Source organism: Vanessa tameamea, chromosome 18 (assembly GCF_037043105.1).
Source record: "Vanessa tameamea isolate UH-Manoa-2023 chromosome 18, ilVanTame1 primary haplotype, whole genome shotgun sequence".
NCBI classification, from domain to species: domain Eukaryota; kingdom Metazoa; phylum Arthropoda; class Insecta; order Lepidoptera; family Nymphalidae; genus Vanessa; species Vanessa tameamea.
In genome coordinates this window covers 5,160,167-5,177,435 of record NC_087326.1, presented here as the reverse complement: position 1 = coordinate 5,177,435, position 17,269 = coordinate 5,160,167, and the positions used below count along the sequence as shown (strand labels likewise).

The 17,269-nt window shown below is 33.0% G+C and overlaps 1 protein-coding gene across 1 annotated transcript; it reads left to right on the top strand.

The window, feature by feature from the left end:
* Positions 1-332: 332 nt before the first annotated feature.
* On the top strand, positions 333-15,996 carry LOC113399132 (tyrosine-protein kinase hopscotch). The gene is made up of 22 exons (XM_026638194.2): positions 333-792; positions 1,057-1,208; positions 5,110-5,268; positions 7,048-7,225; positions 7,309-7,463; positions 7,536-7,628; positions 7,705-7,824; positions 8,300-8,448; positions 8,944-9,078; positions 9,149-9,276; positions 9,732-9,868; positions 10,550-10,747; positions 11,156-11,306; positions 11,657-11,795; positions 12,186-12,260; positions 12,348-12,463; positions 12,740-12,955; positions 13,287-13,439; positions 13,691-13,864; positions 14,288-14,460; positions 15,157-15,306; positions 15,752-15,996. Exons 1-22 carry the CDS (start codon positions 553-555, stop codon positions 15,888-15,890), a joined length of 3,330 nt encoding a protein of 1,109 aa, XP_026493979.2. The 5' UTR covers positions 333-552; the 3' UTR covers positions 15,891-15,996.
* Positions 15,997-17,269: the final 1,273 nt, after the last annotated feature.

The window sequence follows — 17,269 nt, the reverse complement described above, 5'->3', positions numbered from 1 at the left end:
AAAGCTTTACGAGAAAACTTATATAGTTTTTATGATTTTTTGAAAATAATGTCTTATATTATGTGCTTCAGAAATGTTGATGCGATTGATCCTAAAGTAACCGATTTGTATAGATAGGACAAAGATGTGTATCAATTTCTTTCTTTTAATATATAACATATTATTATGTAAAATATTTACAAACTACTTTTTACTATATTTATTAAAAAAAAATCTTGTATTTAATATTCTTAGGCACCAATATCAATTTCATTTTATTTTATAATATCGATATATAGCGCGCATCTCTTGACTTTTGATTATTAAGGACTTACAAACTTCTTAGGCCATCCCTAACTAGCTAGTGGCTAGCAGTGGTGACCTTAGTTGGTTTATAAATAAACATTTTACTTATTTCATTGATTTATTATGTGCATTATTAATCGCGATTGTAAGAAAAGATGAACGAAATACAGCAAACAAGAATTAATGTTATCCCTCAAAAATACAAATAGATTGAATCTTATCACTGTTGGCGTCTGGTTTTTTGTGATTAAGTTTACAAAATAAACCATGGCAGCGATCGAGACAGTTAAAGTGTCGGTGGTGATTGATTCGTCGCCTAATATAATACCCTGTTCAAGTTCTTTTACTGCAGAAGAATTGTGTATAATTTTATGCAAGAAGTATAACATTCCTCCACTGACGCGTACGTTATTTGCATTACGGATCAGAGGTACAGAGTATTTCCTCAAAGATAACAGCAAAGTTCTTTCGAGTTCACGAGATTATGAATTGAGAATACGGTTCAAGGTAAGGTCCATAATATCCTACTAATCCTAAGTAATTAAATAAGTAATAAATTATCGCTAAGAATTATGTTTAACTTTAATGCTAAATCTTTTTATATGAACCGTAAGCTTTTAACGATTAATATATATATTTTTTTTACTTTAAGGTCTATTTAATACTTAATATGTGCTATTGCCTAAAAATATAAACTAAAACTCTTGGATTATTTGTAAATAATTGAAATGAAGGAAGTTTTGTCATTTAATCAAGTATACATTTTAATAGGTACCTCGCCTTGGACTTTTAATAACTCTGGATGAAACAACATATGACTATTACTTTCAACAAGCTCGCAATGATGTCAATGAGAACAAAATACCAGAAATCAAGTATCCCGAACATAAACAAGAGTTGCTGGGCCTTGGTATTGCAGATATGTGAGTAAATCAATGGTTTAATTGAAATGTGTATAAATTACAAATATGTGCATCTTTTAGTGTTGCAAAAATTTATTTCTTATTAATTGTGATAGATTTATTGCTTATCATCAATGTGATTAATAATACTTTCTTAATATTAAATAAAAGGTAGTCTATTCTGCCAGCTGCAAATAAGCCACCTGATACTGGTCACCAACTTTCAAAGATATTGGAGCTGTCAGAAATATTAAATTTTCTTATATCACCACCACAACACCAATATTAGGAACTAAGATGTGATATCCCTTGTGCTCGTTGTCACACTAGCAGTCTCATCCTGTGAACTGGAAAACAACATAATTAAGTACAACATATTCTACCAATAATCAGCAGATTATTGGTAGAATATGTGATGAATAGGTGTTACATACTCAGAAAGCTTTGTGTGAAGTCTTACCACCAGGTAAAAATTAAGAAAGAGTATTCAAAATAAATAACAATTTTGGTATGCATATTTGTGACGACATTTACTATTCTTTTTAGTTAGTTATGTATATCAAACACATGCATTATTCAAAGCATATACTATCAATGATAATGTCAAAAGTTCAGCAACATTTAGATAATAATATCAAGTATTCATTCATTATTGAACTTAATAGAAATAAATTATACTACGAGCATATTTAATCATTTATGTATTGCTTTAATCGGTTATATAGTATTAATTAAATATAATTTCTATTATTTTATCTCTTACATTTCCTAAACATAATTAAAATAGCTAATTAACATATTATTTTAATTTTAAGAAGACATGTAACCTTTTACAACTGTAATTAATGTGTGTTCTTTATTTATATATCTTTATATGTGAGTTACATATATATAATGGTTAAATTTAATTGCTTTCTTATCTAATTATATGAATATTTTTTGTACTAAATCGTATTAATTGAATTAGTTTTTTTATAAATGCGATACTGTTGATATTTTTTTATCAAAATACATATTATTTATTATCTTTGCTCAATAAGTTTAGAAACTCTTACAATTGTTATCTGATAAAGAATTTTTTAATAGTAATATGTGAACACTTCTCTTCTTACATCATGATAAAAAATTAGATAATTATTTGTATTAAGGGAAAGACATCACAATGTCTATAAACAAAGTAATTTAATTGTTTATCAACAAGTGAAATTCATTATATTACTACATTTCTTAAATACTATTATTGGTATGTAATTACTATTATGACTTGACTCATATTGTACAAATTATAAAGGTTCCTATTTGAATTGCAAATGCCATTAATATGCAATTAATTTGATAGCACTATAATTAGTTAAAAGTATAAACAGACAAATATGCAACATATAATTTTATGGATATAAATTATTGGGAAAGTTTTTTGTTAAAATATATATGATGATGTTTAAGTTTTCTAGTCTCAGTTTTGATTTTGATGTGGTCGGTTGATATTATCCAGTAGATAGACCATTTGAAACTGAAGGTTCAAATTAGGATGGGTTCTAACCTTGGCAAATAATTGTAATAATGTCGTTTAATAATAATAAATGTCGTCATTGAGTGAAAGGGTTGATCATTCATTGCTCCAGCTTCTAAAAAGTGAAGAAGTCTTTTGTCCACCCGTGGTACATTTAGAGTCTGCTTTGCTTGTCAGTACACCACATGTCATGCACTATACATTCTATTTAGAAAAAAAAACAACTTCGGATTCTGTTATAGGTCACAATCATTTTATACACCTAAATTGCCCGTGTTTTTGTCCTTATGTGAGGAGGAGGTGGGGAAGGTTTAGGGATTGCAATCTGGCGTAATTTTCTGTTCAGCCGGATTCGACCGAATTCCCATCGAACCGATCGGTTCAGGTAAATACGATTTGATAAATCTGTCTAATGAGTGGCACAATTACCACAATAATGAGTTTGTATTTTAATTTAAAAAAAATAGTTTCAAACAACATACGGTAAAAAAAAAAAATTAATATTTTTAGCGGTAATCCAAAGTAAGGCGTTATTCTTTACTTGTTTCGTCTGTCACATACGTTTGCAGTTACATATCGGTATTAGTAGACAATCTTTTGAAAAGCTTTACCACTTTTCGCACTTATTGAAGAAACTCATTGTATCTAAGAATTACTTCTATCTTAGAAAGATAAGTATGACGAGGAACAGTTATTGTAACTGTAACTCCTTGTTCATCATCTTTCGTTGTGTCTTCGTCTTCTGTATCTGATTAATTTGATGTTGTTGGCATTGTTGCCAGGCGGTCATCTGCCTTCTCTTCATTATTTTTATATAAAATATCGACCATAGCTAATCATAGCTAATGTGCGAAGCACAGCTGTTACAGCCGAAGCATAACAATTCATAAGCTTACCTGCTTTGACCATGACTCTTGCTCATACCAATAATATCAGTTCACTATCAAAACCGAAGTTTTTTAGTGCTTAAGAAGTGCTGATAGTATGTTCCGCAGTACGATGTAATTTAATCAAGCCTAGATTAAAGAGTTTTTAACAATTAAGCGCATTTAAAGTGTCTACTCATGCAACAGTTCTAACATTTTGCCAAAATTGCTAGCACCGGATCCGGTCCCCGGATCCGGTATATTGGTACCGGATCCGGTGGACGTATAATGATGCCAGATACGCCGGATTTCCGAATTGCAATCCCTAGGAAGGTTGCATGTTTAGATACCTCTTGTTATTTTTCGTACATCTTACAACGTATTTGTGAAATTTCATGACGATCCGTGTAGTTCAGATGTTAATGCATAACAAACAAACGAACAAATAAATAAATTCAAATTTATAATATGAACTAACAGACCCGACGCATTGATGTGGCTACTTTATACGTTCAATTATATTGTATACACGCAGAAAATTTCATGTCAATATATTCGTAGATTTTTGCGTGATGTGTGTTCAATTAAAACATTTTTTTATCTATCTTTTTTAATATAGATCAATATATAAAGTTCAGGGCAATTAGTTACTTAAATATTGTATGGTTGTGGAGTTTCATGTAACATTATACTCTGCTAAATGCTCTGCTAAACAATAGTCCATAAAGAATAATTATCTACCTTTCAATGAAACAATGGTTCTCATAATCAGTGATAGCTGTCTCTACGACAGAAACTATATTTATTAATATGTCTTTAATTTTACATTGTTATAATAAGATATTTGTATCAATGAATTATCTTTTATAATTAATTTATTATGTAATAATTGTTTGATCGATTTTGACCAGGGCGGCCACTATATCGGAGATAAGCCCAAACGTAAACCCATATAAAGCCCGAGATGTTACAGTTCTTGTGACCTGAAACACAGATGCACACTCCTTTCTATCACTCTTATAGTCCGATGGGATGAGAAACCCAAAAGAAATGGATATATTTCAGACGTGTGACTTTACGTGTTCGAGGCTATAAAAATGCCTGCCTGTCCTTTGTCATATCAGAGGCCTGTCTCATCGATTTTCCACATTTTTATTAGAAATTGAAACATATAAACATCCCTCCATAGGGCATGGTTTACACGCTAAATAGCAAAGCTACCTTTTTTTCAAACATTCTTGGAGTGCTTTCAATTGACAACGCTAATACAACATATAAAACTTCTTTTCTGTTGTGATTAAAACTGAGTTAATCGAAGAATTCTGGCCAGTATTCGTTATTTTCAGAAGGATTCTGAACATCAGCGTCATTGGCAAATATGAGCAAATTTTCATTTTTTTAATTCGAATCGCGTAATATAATTTTTCATATAAGGCATAATTATAACTATAGATAATGTCATGTGAAAATAATACAGATACTTTGCTAGCAAGTTTTACTATAATTCCAATATAATAAGTAGTTATGTATTGTTTTGTTTCAGGACTCGGGCAATATTAGAAGAGAAATTACCTCTCAATGATGTGGTTCGTAATTACAAGAAATATATCCCGAAGGTTATTGTCAGAAGACATGGACCTTTTCCAAAGAAGTACGCCCATGACTATCTCCCACAGTTGTGCTCCGTGGGTCACAATGTAAAGTGAGTATTCTACACATTTATCGTTCAAATTGTTATAAAGAATTAAGTTACGTATTTAAACTCATATATCAATGAAATTTCCGGTTAATTTTTTTTGTTGTAGTGTTTAATAACATTTTATCTGGGGTTATCTTGCTTACGCGATTCATAAAAATTAACTACCATTGTAATGTAAAATAGATGTTATTAAATACATAATTAATATGAAACTCTAACTCTAATTAGATTATTATTTTATCATTATTATTTTGTGCCCTTATCCTATCAATTTGTGGTTTAAGAAGGATTTGGCAGACTTTTACGACTAGCCTTCATAGGAATGCTTTTGTTAGTGTTTTGGTTCACCATCATCAACCGGGTTATTACTGTCAACATGGAATATGTTAAATGTTCGTCGGAATCCAAGGGATAAGATGTATTTATTCTTTGTCGGATCTTCAATATTTAATTTGTCGATATTTCTAAAATTACCGAAAAAACTTCGAGCCATTTTCGTAATTAAAAAGTAGGTACGTATTACCGGAAATGATTTTAATAGAGATAAGGATGTACTGTCAAAGTATAGTCAAACTTAAACTTTTAATATAGCAGCTATAAACGAAATAATATATTGGTCGTCCATCAGCGTTGCTATTCGGCAAGCCTAACATTAGCATTAACCACTTCGTGGATCGTAGTTTTGTTGACAGCTCAACTTCTTTAGATTGATGATTTTCGTTCATAATGATGGACGTATCGATGACAAATGTGGGGCCAAAGCTAATTTTTACATGCTTACTGAGCATATACCTGCACAATTTGTATTTTAGGGACGGAAACTCCCATTGATAGGGTGATCCCTTCTATAATAAATAAGTTTGTTGGTAAATTTTCTTCGTTGATTTCAACTCAACCAAACAAGCAAGCCTGCCAAATTTCAAACATGTAGGTCTTTTATTTTCGGAGAAATATATTACTACTCTATAATGACAACACAGAGTGATAGTTGCATTCAAATTTCCGTTCACAATTGAAGCCAAAAACACATACTTTAGATAATAATTGCATTCATCTGATAAACTTGTTAAATACTAGCTAACTATTATTGTAGCGTCTATTAGACTAAGTATTATGAAGCGCGGTACTTTTAGACATAAAGTTGAATATTTTTTCAAAAATTAACATTTTAAGAGAGAAGTTACTGTAGGTTTATTTTCCGGTAGCCGAATAAAATGACTGAATTAACAGAATCGAATGATGAGGCACCTTTCGAGGCAGTGCGTTGAACTGTGCCCTAACTCTTAGCGGACGAACAATTATCCGATACGAGTCACGAGTCGCCTATTGTAGTTACTATGATATGAACTCAAGTGCCAAAACGACTACAAAACATCAAACCAATCGGTCGTATTGTATACGAATTATTTATATAACAGTTAGAAAAAAAGATAGGTTCAAGAATAAGGAAATATTTCAATTTAATTTTAAAACATTACGCATTAAAGATATTAAGAAAAAATTAAACCGAAAAAAATATATTTGAAGAGCTGTGATATGCTCTTTATAAAAAGCGAACAAAAAAGATTAAACTTTTACTATAACATTTGAAAATGATAATAAAACTATATAATTCTAGAGTAAATAGTTTTCTTAAAAACTACAGCCAAACTTAAATGACGGTGAAAAAATGCCATATAACTATGTAGTCGGTATTAAAAAAAATTGCTTATTTTACTTCAATAATCCTCATATATTTGAGACAAAGTAAAAATATCATATTGTTTTGTTTTTATATTACAGTTATGTCAAAAATCTCTACCTACAACAATTATATGGATTAGCGCCTAACTATCTCGCAGAGGAGTATGATAACGTCCTCTGGCAGAACGGTAGTGATGTGGTACCTGTGAGAGTGGTGGTCGCACCCTTTCACCCCCACCAGGCCGGAATACGTCTATATAATACTTGCAAAAGAGATGTAAGCTACGAATCTATTGACACAATATCTATCTGTTCTGATACTGAATAAAGATCACCTAAATGACTATCTATGTGTTTCAGTGGTTTCACGTTTGCACGATAGAAGAGTTGATTTATTTGACGAGAAACGGTGATCATTCTTTAGAAGTTTCTAGAAGAGGGACGCCTTTGTTTTTCAAATTCAAATCCGAGGAACAATTGTCGTCATTTATATCATTATGCGATGGTTATTATCGGTAAGTGAAATTACTATTATTTCAATATTTTTTATCCTAATTATTACATATTATTAATAATATTTTTAACAGGTTAATGGTGAAATGGACGTTTAACCTTTCAAAAGACGACGAGACTCCCTCATTGAAAGAATTGCAAAGGATAAAATGTCATGGTCCAGTCGGGTCAGTAACAAAACATAAACAAGTAACTACATATTTAAATGTATATTAGTTATTAATATTTTTGTGCAATTTCCAGTGGTGCGTTTTCGTACCGGAAGTTAGAAGAAAAAAGAAGTAAAAAACACGGGTGCTATATTATAAGACAGTGTCAGGATGACTACAATGTATTTTATTTAGACGTTTGTACAAAGAATAGGTAAATACTTTTATATTTTTAATGTTGTAAACAAAATTGTTAGAACACCGATGTTCTGTATGTTGAAATTATAAATTGTGTGTCACTTTAATTCACAAAATTCACACGTATTAGTTTATAATTTAAGTCCACTTCTATAAAATATTTCTTTTCCCTATTCCAATGGAAGGAGGAATAAAGATAAACAAACCTTAGATATACGTATTTCATGCGATTTGCTAAGAACTAGCTATATTATGCGCTACTAAGAATTTATAATTAATATATCTTTATTTATAATACAATACTATTACACTTAACTACTTATATCCACATTAATTTAAATTCCAAAGTTCCGATAACAGTTTCTTCGACGTTCAAAACGCCATTTTTTCACAAATCCATAGTGAATATCACACATTATTCAAGCGACCAATGATATCGTATAAATTTGATGTCAATTTGCCATAAATATGTTTTTTTTCTTTTATTGCAGTACCACAGAGACATACAGATTAGAGTACAAAGGACATTGTTACATATTTAACAAAGAGGAATACTTCAGCATTGAAAGATTGGTCAGCTGTCATCAGAATAATGAAGGGAGGATATTTTTAAACGAGTGTATCCCTCCTTCGGAATATGGTATGTGACAATACTATACAATTCAGTAAAATTATTGACAAGCCTTTGTGTGCTTGATTATACCTAGTATTAAGTTAAGCCTATCCCCGGTGTATGATTTATTTATTGGCTAGTCAATTGATAATTTTTCTTAAAGAGATTGCCTTTTTTACAATATGGCATAAAAGGTAGGACTAGCTACGCCCATATGCCGCCGTTAGTTCTCTTTGTTCCCAAAAGTTTATTTTCGTTTGTTGTGATGCCAATAATTTTACACACGTGGTGACGTCCCGACGACGACATCCTAAGGCGCGGGTTAGCTTCTCAGGAAGCAGCTTTTAAGAAGCGCGTAAGCCTTTAAATGGGTTCCTAACATTCAGCTTGAGTCTTAGCACTCGCCCTCTTAACTGATGACGCTATGAAGGCCAAAAGGGTTTGAAAAGGGGTTGAGGCCTTTGAAAACCGAAACAAAATCGACTTAATATTTAGAGAATAAAATACTAATTCTCATTCCAGACAAATCTCAGTTACTCCTCTGCGGGGAACCACTGAAAAAAGGTGTCAGGATAGACCAGGCCGAGTTGCAAGATATATTGAAGGATAACAAAAGTCCCCGATGTCTACCAAACAAGGACATACTCTTGTATACAGGTAAAAGATAACCGCTATAATATGTAGTTTATACCTAAACAGCAAAGCCATTAATCCGTTATGTAAATAGGCTCTGAAAAAGTGGGATCCGAAAACGTCACAGCTACATACAAAGCTTTATGGAGGCTCGATGAAACTAAAAAGCTTCTCGTTGCTTTCAAAACTCTTCAGAGGGACAGAGCTAATGATTATCTGAAGGTAAGTCTATCATTGCTCATTTAATAATATTTATTAATTATAACTTAGTTTGATAATTATTTTGTATCACCCGCCCGTTAATACTTTGTAAAGTATTGGAGTGAGCTGGTGTAATCAGACATAAAACATATATTCCAAGAATGCCATGGTAAGGGTATTTCTAATCAAAGATTCAAATAAAAACAAGTTCTTTAGGTCTTGTCTGTCGATATCTTATCTAATGCATTTTTTTCTAAACATCAACTATCGTCTATTATTACTAATCCTCATTACTAATATATATATTTTTTTATGTTCATCTTTTGTATGATTAGAAACGGTTACTCTGAAGTCAACCGATGATAATGAGTTTTAAAGTTATATATAGTATATTAGTATTATATGAATAAAATGTTTAATAATTATTTATGTAGCAATTTATTATTGGAAGGTTTAGTTATGTGCTTTTTTTGCAGGATTTTATCGAATTAGCGAGTAAATGGGCTTGCGTGCAGTCAAGTTCGATCGTCCGGCTGTATGGCGTTACTCTCAGCTCACCGACAGCGATGGTGCTTGAATTCTTGCCTTACGGACCATTTGATGTCTACCTAAGGTATCGAACATTAACAGTATGTTTTAGTTGTACTTGACTGTCTTATATTAAAGATATAATTTAAAATTTAAAGTTAACTCTAATTTGATGCTAATCATTAATTCAGTGACTACAAATTAGATGGAGCGTAATTATTATGATTCTTATTTTAAATTCTTGATTGTTCACGAAACGATTTGATGCATTTCTTATATATTAATTTAAATTTATTTAATTCAATAATCATACTAATAACATGACTTAATGGGTATGTTTACTTCCTTCATATAACTTTGCCACATTTGAATGTTACTTGTGGAATCTAACATATATTTTAAATCTTTGGTCGCCGATGTGATGCCATTGTAACATATCAATCAGGATTGATTAATTTCCAGAAATAAAACAACAATTATAACATGAAGTTGGTTTTTTAATTGAGTAATGGGCTTGCTCTTGACCGTAATTACAACTGATAATGAGTCGATGCGGTATTAGGAAAGAGAAATAATATGTTTGCTGGATGTTTAAGCGTCAATAGCGCAAAGTCCCCGCTCCTAACATAAGTGATAAGCTTAAAAGGAGGGGTAAATAGGATTATTAGTAATTCCTTAATTAATTTGGGGCATTGCTACTTTTCTTGATAATTGTAATAAATTTTTATTTTTTAACTATAATAATTTTCTGTTATTTTTTTTCCAGGGAAAACGAAGAACGCGTAAAGCCGTTACATTTAAAGAAAGTAGCCGCAGGCTTGGCTCGAGCGCTGTGGGACCTGTCGGAGGCCGGAGTCGTCCACGGCGGGATACGCTGTCGACGGCTCTTGCTGTCATCTCACCAAGCCGACCGGATCATTGTCAAACTATCGGGCCCTAGTCTTAGACAGTATACACCGCAAGAGTAAGTATTTAAAATTTAAAATTTGTATATGCATCAAACATTGTGTGAAATAGACACGAAGGGACATTTTATTTCCCCATTGGTGGCGAACTGGCACTGTAAGGGATGGTTAATATTTCGTACAGTACCGAAACTTATTGACAGTGGCAACCACTTTTTTTTTATTAAATAGATGAAGAAGATCGATGAATCAATACTTGTCATTTATTAGTCATAGTATTAGTGGCGGATGCTATGAATGTTAACACATCCAAATTATATGACTTCAAAACAGTTTTTTAATCGTAATTTCTCAATAAATAATTGTAGTATGTCAAATGAGAAATTGATAGTCATTCAAGTCTGAAATACTGTTTTTTTTGGAAGGAAATTACTATTAAAACTACAAATATGTTCTTTTTTTCACAGTGTTCATTGGATGCCGGTGGAATTTTTCTCGGACATGAATCTCGCAAAGCGTTCAGTCGTTGGTGATATTTGGGCGTTCGCGACCACGTTGTGGGAAGTGTTCTCCTACGGACAGTCGCCCGCCGACACCAACCCCGTGCTGACTGCAAGGGTGAGTAATTCAATAGCTCACTGTGGAATATGTAAAGTTTACTCCCTTTTTCTGTTTTTTTTTTCTCCAAATACGTGTCAATATTTTACGACTGTATAGAAATAGGTTAGAAAGATCTCGTATCAAAGTCTTTCAGGTCGTGATACCATTAAAATTATTGAGTCTAAAATATATATTGATTCAATTAGCTTAATTTTTCATCTCTAATTACTCGATAGTTGATGTCATAATACCAAAATGTCCAAAAATAGGGACTTTTGTCGCTTGCCGGAGAAGGTATAGCCCGGGACGGATTTAAAGGTCTGGAGACCCCTAATTATTATTTAACAAATGAACGGCTGGTCCCGCAGAGCTACGAGATGGGCGACCGGCTGCTGCGGCCGTCGCGCTGCCCGGGCGAGGTGTGGGCGCTGCTGCGGCAGTGCTGGCACAGCGACCCGCTGCGCCCGCAGGAGATCATGCGGGACATGAACCACATGCTGCACCGCGGTACGGCCCGCTGCGGAGTCCTTCCTCACGTAGCGGGAGATTTGTTTTTATGTCTGCACCGATTTAAAAAAAAGATAAAAAAAGCTAAACCGTTCTTTTTGTTGTTAAGTTTTTATCGAGAGGTTATTATTATATTAACTACCAAAGTATCTAAATTCGGCGTACAGCCAAAGCATGTGTTATGTTTTACGTAGCAATACATATTTATAGATTATAATGAAATGTACTTTAAATTACGTGTTGAGAATATATTTTATCGAATAATGAATCACAATCACTGTATTTAAATAATGAATCCTATTTCCACTTTTTCAATTTATATCAATTATTCATGGCAAAAGTCTACCTTAATATTTTATATTCAATTTTAAAAATATTTTTATATTGCAGAGTACGTACCGCTCCACGAGTATGAAGAACCAAAGATTTCCTTAGACCACATGGAGCACGCAGAAACAGTGTCAAGTAAGTGACGCCCTTATAGATAGTGAATGAAAAGTAAAAAGTTTAGAAATAGTTGGGCTAAGAAATGATCATTCTTCTATTTTCAAGGCGACCGGTTTATTCCGAGCGAATTAAGCGACGCCGGAAGCAACAAATCGTTGATCTCAGTGGACAGCAGCGCGGCCTCCATGAACGGCACCATGTCGGATCAGTACGATAATCCGGTAAGTTACACCTCTGTGTGTAGATTTAAAATACGGATCACGTAAATGTTAACAATGATCTACGAGTATCCTCGTCCTCGTGACATTAAATAATTAAGCATTCGTAAAGTAAAAATTGGAATCATCACATCGTAAATCTTGCCAATAAATCGACATATTATATAACATCCTAAGTTTCTGCCCAACGCCGATCCATTCGACGACTCCGCTCGGGGGTCGATCGATGAATGCTCTAAACGTAATTTCTGTCCGTCGTGGCGTGGTGGGGCGGCGCAGTTCGCGGACAACAAGAGCTCCAACTCGCTGGAGAGCATGAACGCGCTGACGTACGCGCTGCGCAGCGGCGCGGGGGGCGCGGGCGGCGCGGGGGGCGGCGGCGGCGCGCCCGACGCGCCCGACGACCTCGCCGCCTGCGCCGCGCCGCGCCTCATGGAGTCCATCGTGTCGCAGGGCAAGACCTACCTCGTCACCGTCACCAAGAAGATCGGCAGCGTGAGTGTCCGCCCTCCTTCTCGATGTCCGTCGCTTCCCGCTCTTGTGGTTCCGTTGTTTTAACTCGGCACTGACTGAGATACGGCCCCTAATTATTATATACGAATTAATTTGAACAGTTTAATTTCTATCAGTAAGACCTGTTAATCATTTATTTACTCTTTGTATCGGTAACTTTTAAAACAGTAATTAGTATTATATAATTATAATTTGATCATCTATCTTCACGTATATTAATAACTCGTCAGAATTATTTGAGTGTCTAAAGAGGGGTTGTCATCCCCTAATTCCGTTACTGGTGAGATATATTTGTTTAATTTGTATGTTGCAGGGTAATTATGGTCACGTGTTCAAAGGATGGATGGAGCGAGACAACCAGGAATCTCAACGAAAAGAAGTGGCCGTTAAAAAATTGACAAGGCAGGCATCCGAGAGGAATGGCAGTCTCTATGAGGACTTTAAAAATGAACTCGAGATTATGAAAGTAAGCATGGAATAAACTATAGACTTCATATTCTAAATATAAGAAACAACAAAAGTTAAAATGACATACACTTTTAACGTTAATTGCTCATAGCTTACTAAAGAAATAGTAGTGTAAATAAATATTCTTACCCTCAGATAATCAGTTAACATATGGTAACAAATTTGCCTTATTATATTATTAAAATATGGTACATTCTGTTCCTTAAATTTATTGTATATTTATTGATAAGTATTTTTTTTTTATTTTAGTCGCTACAACACATAAATATAGTGGAAATCCTCGGCTACTCCTGGGACCATGGGTCTGACGTTCTTATTGTTATGGAGTATTTGGAAGAAGGGTCGCTCAACTATTACCTTAAGTTCCAAGGGGACAAACTACGTATATCGCATCTGCTTAAATATGCGAAGGATATAGCTACGGTAACTTTATATCTTATTATATATTACTAAGACGGAATGTTACGTATGCGTATAAGAAGTATAATAAGAAATTTGAGAATGTACATTTAATCAAACTAAACACATAGCATACTGAAAAACTACTGTTTAAGTAATTTGTCATTCATTTTTACATTTAGAAGGAATAGAGACTGTGGATAATTAAAAAAAAGAAGATTATTTATGCTCCTATTTATGGGCTATCTTTGTAATAATTTTAAATTAAATTAAAATTGGAAACAATTACAATTATCAACAAAAAAATGGCAAGTCTTTCTGCATTGCATATATAAAAAAGAACACTATAAATCATTATAATTTATTAGGATGTGTATGTAAAATTAAAAACTATTTAATAGACCTTAATTTAAATTTTGATTGAGTATAACCTGTTTTACTTTTTAGGGTATGGATCATGTGTCTGCAAAAAATGTAGTGCATCGAGACTTGGCTACGCGAAACATCCTTGTAGTCAATAAGTATCACGTTAAGATCTCAGACTTTGGACTGGCGAGGATTATTCCTAAAGAAGAGAACACATATCGGATCAAGACCGAGAGATTGTTGCCGATTAATTGGTGTGTACTGAAATTACTTGTATTGAACATATGCATGTACATATACATTAGTTTTTACCTACAATACAATCGACAAGTTGGTCCACCTGATGTTTGTATATTGGTACTTCTGCTATTCCGGGGTTGATTTGATATCTTGACTACATACCCGACTACTAGACCTATGGCAGATGCCGTCCTACTCCCTGTAAATCACGGAAAATTTAGTAACGTGAACAATTGAATTAGGTTATTTATGTGCTTTGAACACGTTTTTGAGTTTATAAACGTTTATTAGTTTATACACTGTTGGAGTAACAATTAAAAATAAGTTCACTCACCAAATTTAGCCACCCCTGCCCCTATTAATATTGTAAGTATATTGTCGTTTGTAGCTTTACTCTTTATTTTTATCAACGGACAATATAACGTCAGCTGGTAGCTTTACATGTATCAAAGGTTCATTTGTATGAAGCTACTTGAATCTATACTAATATTAAAAAGAAGTAAAATCAGTTTTTTGTATGTAGGGAGTAAGCTCAGGAACTGAACGGAAAAAAGAACTTTTTTACTGTCACAGGGTATAAATTATATTTATACCATAACAATTTCTTTATTAAATTTCAAAGCGGCGGCGGGTCGCTAGTGGAGTATGTTTTGTGTGCGGTGTCTGCATACATATGAGTAATTATGATGACCAACCCCGCGGCGTCGCAGGTACGCGCCGGAGTCGGCCGTGGAGCCGTGGCACTTCTCGACGAAGAGCGACGTGTGGTCGTTCGGCGTGACGGCGTGGGAGATCTTCACTCGCGCACGCCACGAGGTGCCCAAGTTCGACGTGGAGCGGCCCAGGGAGAGGGCCTCCTGGTAACTTCGTTTGTATATACGTAGTATGAGCAGTGTAGCTTGTTGTTAGCGAAATTTATCAGGCCCCTATTGAATAGTGTTAACATTATTGAGTTATTGCAATTATGCTGATTGATTATATAATTAAAATTAATTATTACTTATTTGTTTTATTTTATAATTTATTATAAATTATAAATAAGAATCGTTTTTTAAATTAAATACAATTAGTATTAAATTTGTAACGATGCCACAAATATCAGCTTACTATTAGGGGGGCAATATGACAATCATCACATGTCTTCGTTTTTAATTCAATATATATTTTTTATTATTATGAAAAGGAGTAACATAAAAATAGTTTTGTTATAAATTAAACATGATTACGGTTTATTAATATTTTCTTCCTTTCATTGTGAAATATATAATACCCAATTGGTACTAATTACAATTATTATTTTAACAGTTTCCAAATACCGGAGGGTTGCCCTTCAGAAATATTTAGGCATCTCATGAAGGAGTGTTGGGCGCTCGACCCGAACATGCGACCGAAGTTCATCGATCTCGTGCACATGTGCAAGCGTTTTATGGACGAGTATAAGTGAGCTGATATCAATCTTAATTCACGGTAATAAGACAGGATTTCCCTCAAATCCACATTTAATAAAACGAGTGATGTTGATATTGATTACATTACTTTTATAGGATGTTTCTATGTTGTTAATTTCTAAAACTAGCAATGACGATATGTATTGGATTAAAAAAATCCTTTACCTTGAAAATAATGTTCTGCTGATCTATGTTCGTATATACAGAATAATTCCTACGATATTTAAAATTTCAATTTGATATATTGTTAAAAGTAACGTCAAAACTATTGACCAACAAATTATATACTGGAACATAGCGTTCAGCTTAACGCCCGCCATATAATATTAAAGCATCGCTAAACTATGACGTCAAGTAGACATAAGTTTTATCACTTTACAAATCCGTTGCGCATACGCAAATAACAAGCAAATGACATGTAATATATAATTAGCTATTTTATATGTGTATTGTGGTTCCTTTGCGCATTTGCCTTAATTTTTTTTTTGTAATAGCTATATGTAAATATGTATACAATAATAAGTGCAATCAAATGATTTTACAGGTTTTCTGTTATAAACAATACCTCCATGCAATTTATATTAGATCACATTAGGATTTTATGATTAAGATTTATTTTATAAGTAGTTTTAGTGAAATGAAACTATGTGAATCTTATGGTAGCGACAGATATGAACTTGCCCTTTAGGAAAGATTTTATTATGACTGTGTTTAGTCAATTCTAGATTATAGATATAATTTTTAAATGATATATATTTTAAATGATTTTTGCTAGGCGATCATTATTAAACTTGAGATATTTATGATATTTTCTTTGACTTATTTTTAATTTAATATAAATAATCTTATACCCCGGCGTGTACAAGTGATTGTTTTATATAAATTTACAAATTTTTGATAACATATATATTTTCAAGTTTAATAATAATTTCTTGCATTGCTTCAAAACCAAAGATGATATTAAATTATCTTTTAATAATGTTAACTAAAGATACATTTTTATTGTAAGATTAATCAAATTATGTATTGGTGTTGCCATACTGCATTTGTTAAATCTTTAAAGCATTATTGAATGCTAACTAAAACTATAATATTATAAATATATGCTACATTTTATTACTATTAGTTAGATGTTTGACCTTTTGCATCAAAATATCGCCTATGTTAATATTATAAAAGCGAAAGTAACCCTGTCTATCTGTCTGTCTGTCTGTGCTCTTTCACCGCCAAACCACTGAATCGAATTTAATGAAATTTGGTAAGAAGCATGAGCTCCAAAGAAGACTACGACATACGATAGGCCTTTAATGCCTCTAATATCCTAGCAACTGATGACGAGCGACGCTGCGGGTAACAGTTTTATTCATTTTTAACA

What these genes read in the sequence shown, in the direction of transcription:
- LOC113399132 (XM_026638194.2), top strand. Translation starts at nt 553, where the DNA reads ATGGCAGCGATCGAGACAGTTAAAGTGTCGGTGGTGATTGATTCGTCG. An exon ending in AATTGAGAATACGGTTCAAG is followed by an intron (nt 793 to 1,056) that starts GTAAGGTCCATA and finishes ACATTTTAATAG; the next exon opens with GTACCTCGCCTTGGACTTTT. An exon ending in GAACCACATGCTGCACCGCG is followed by an intron (nt 11,796 to 12,185) that starts GTACGGCCCGCT and finishes TTTATATTGCAG; the next exon opens with AGTACGTACCGCTCCACGAG.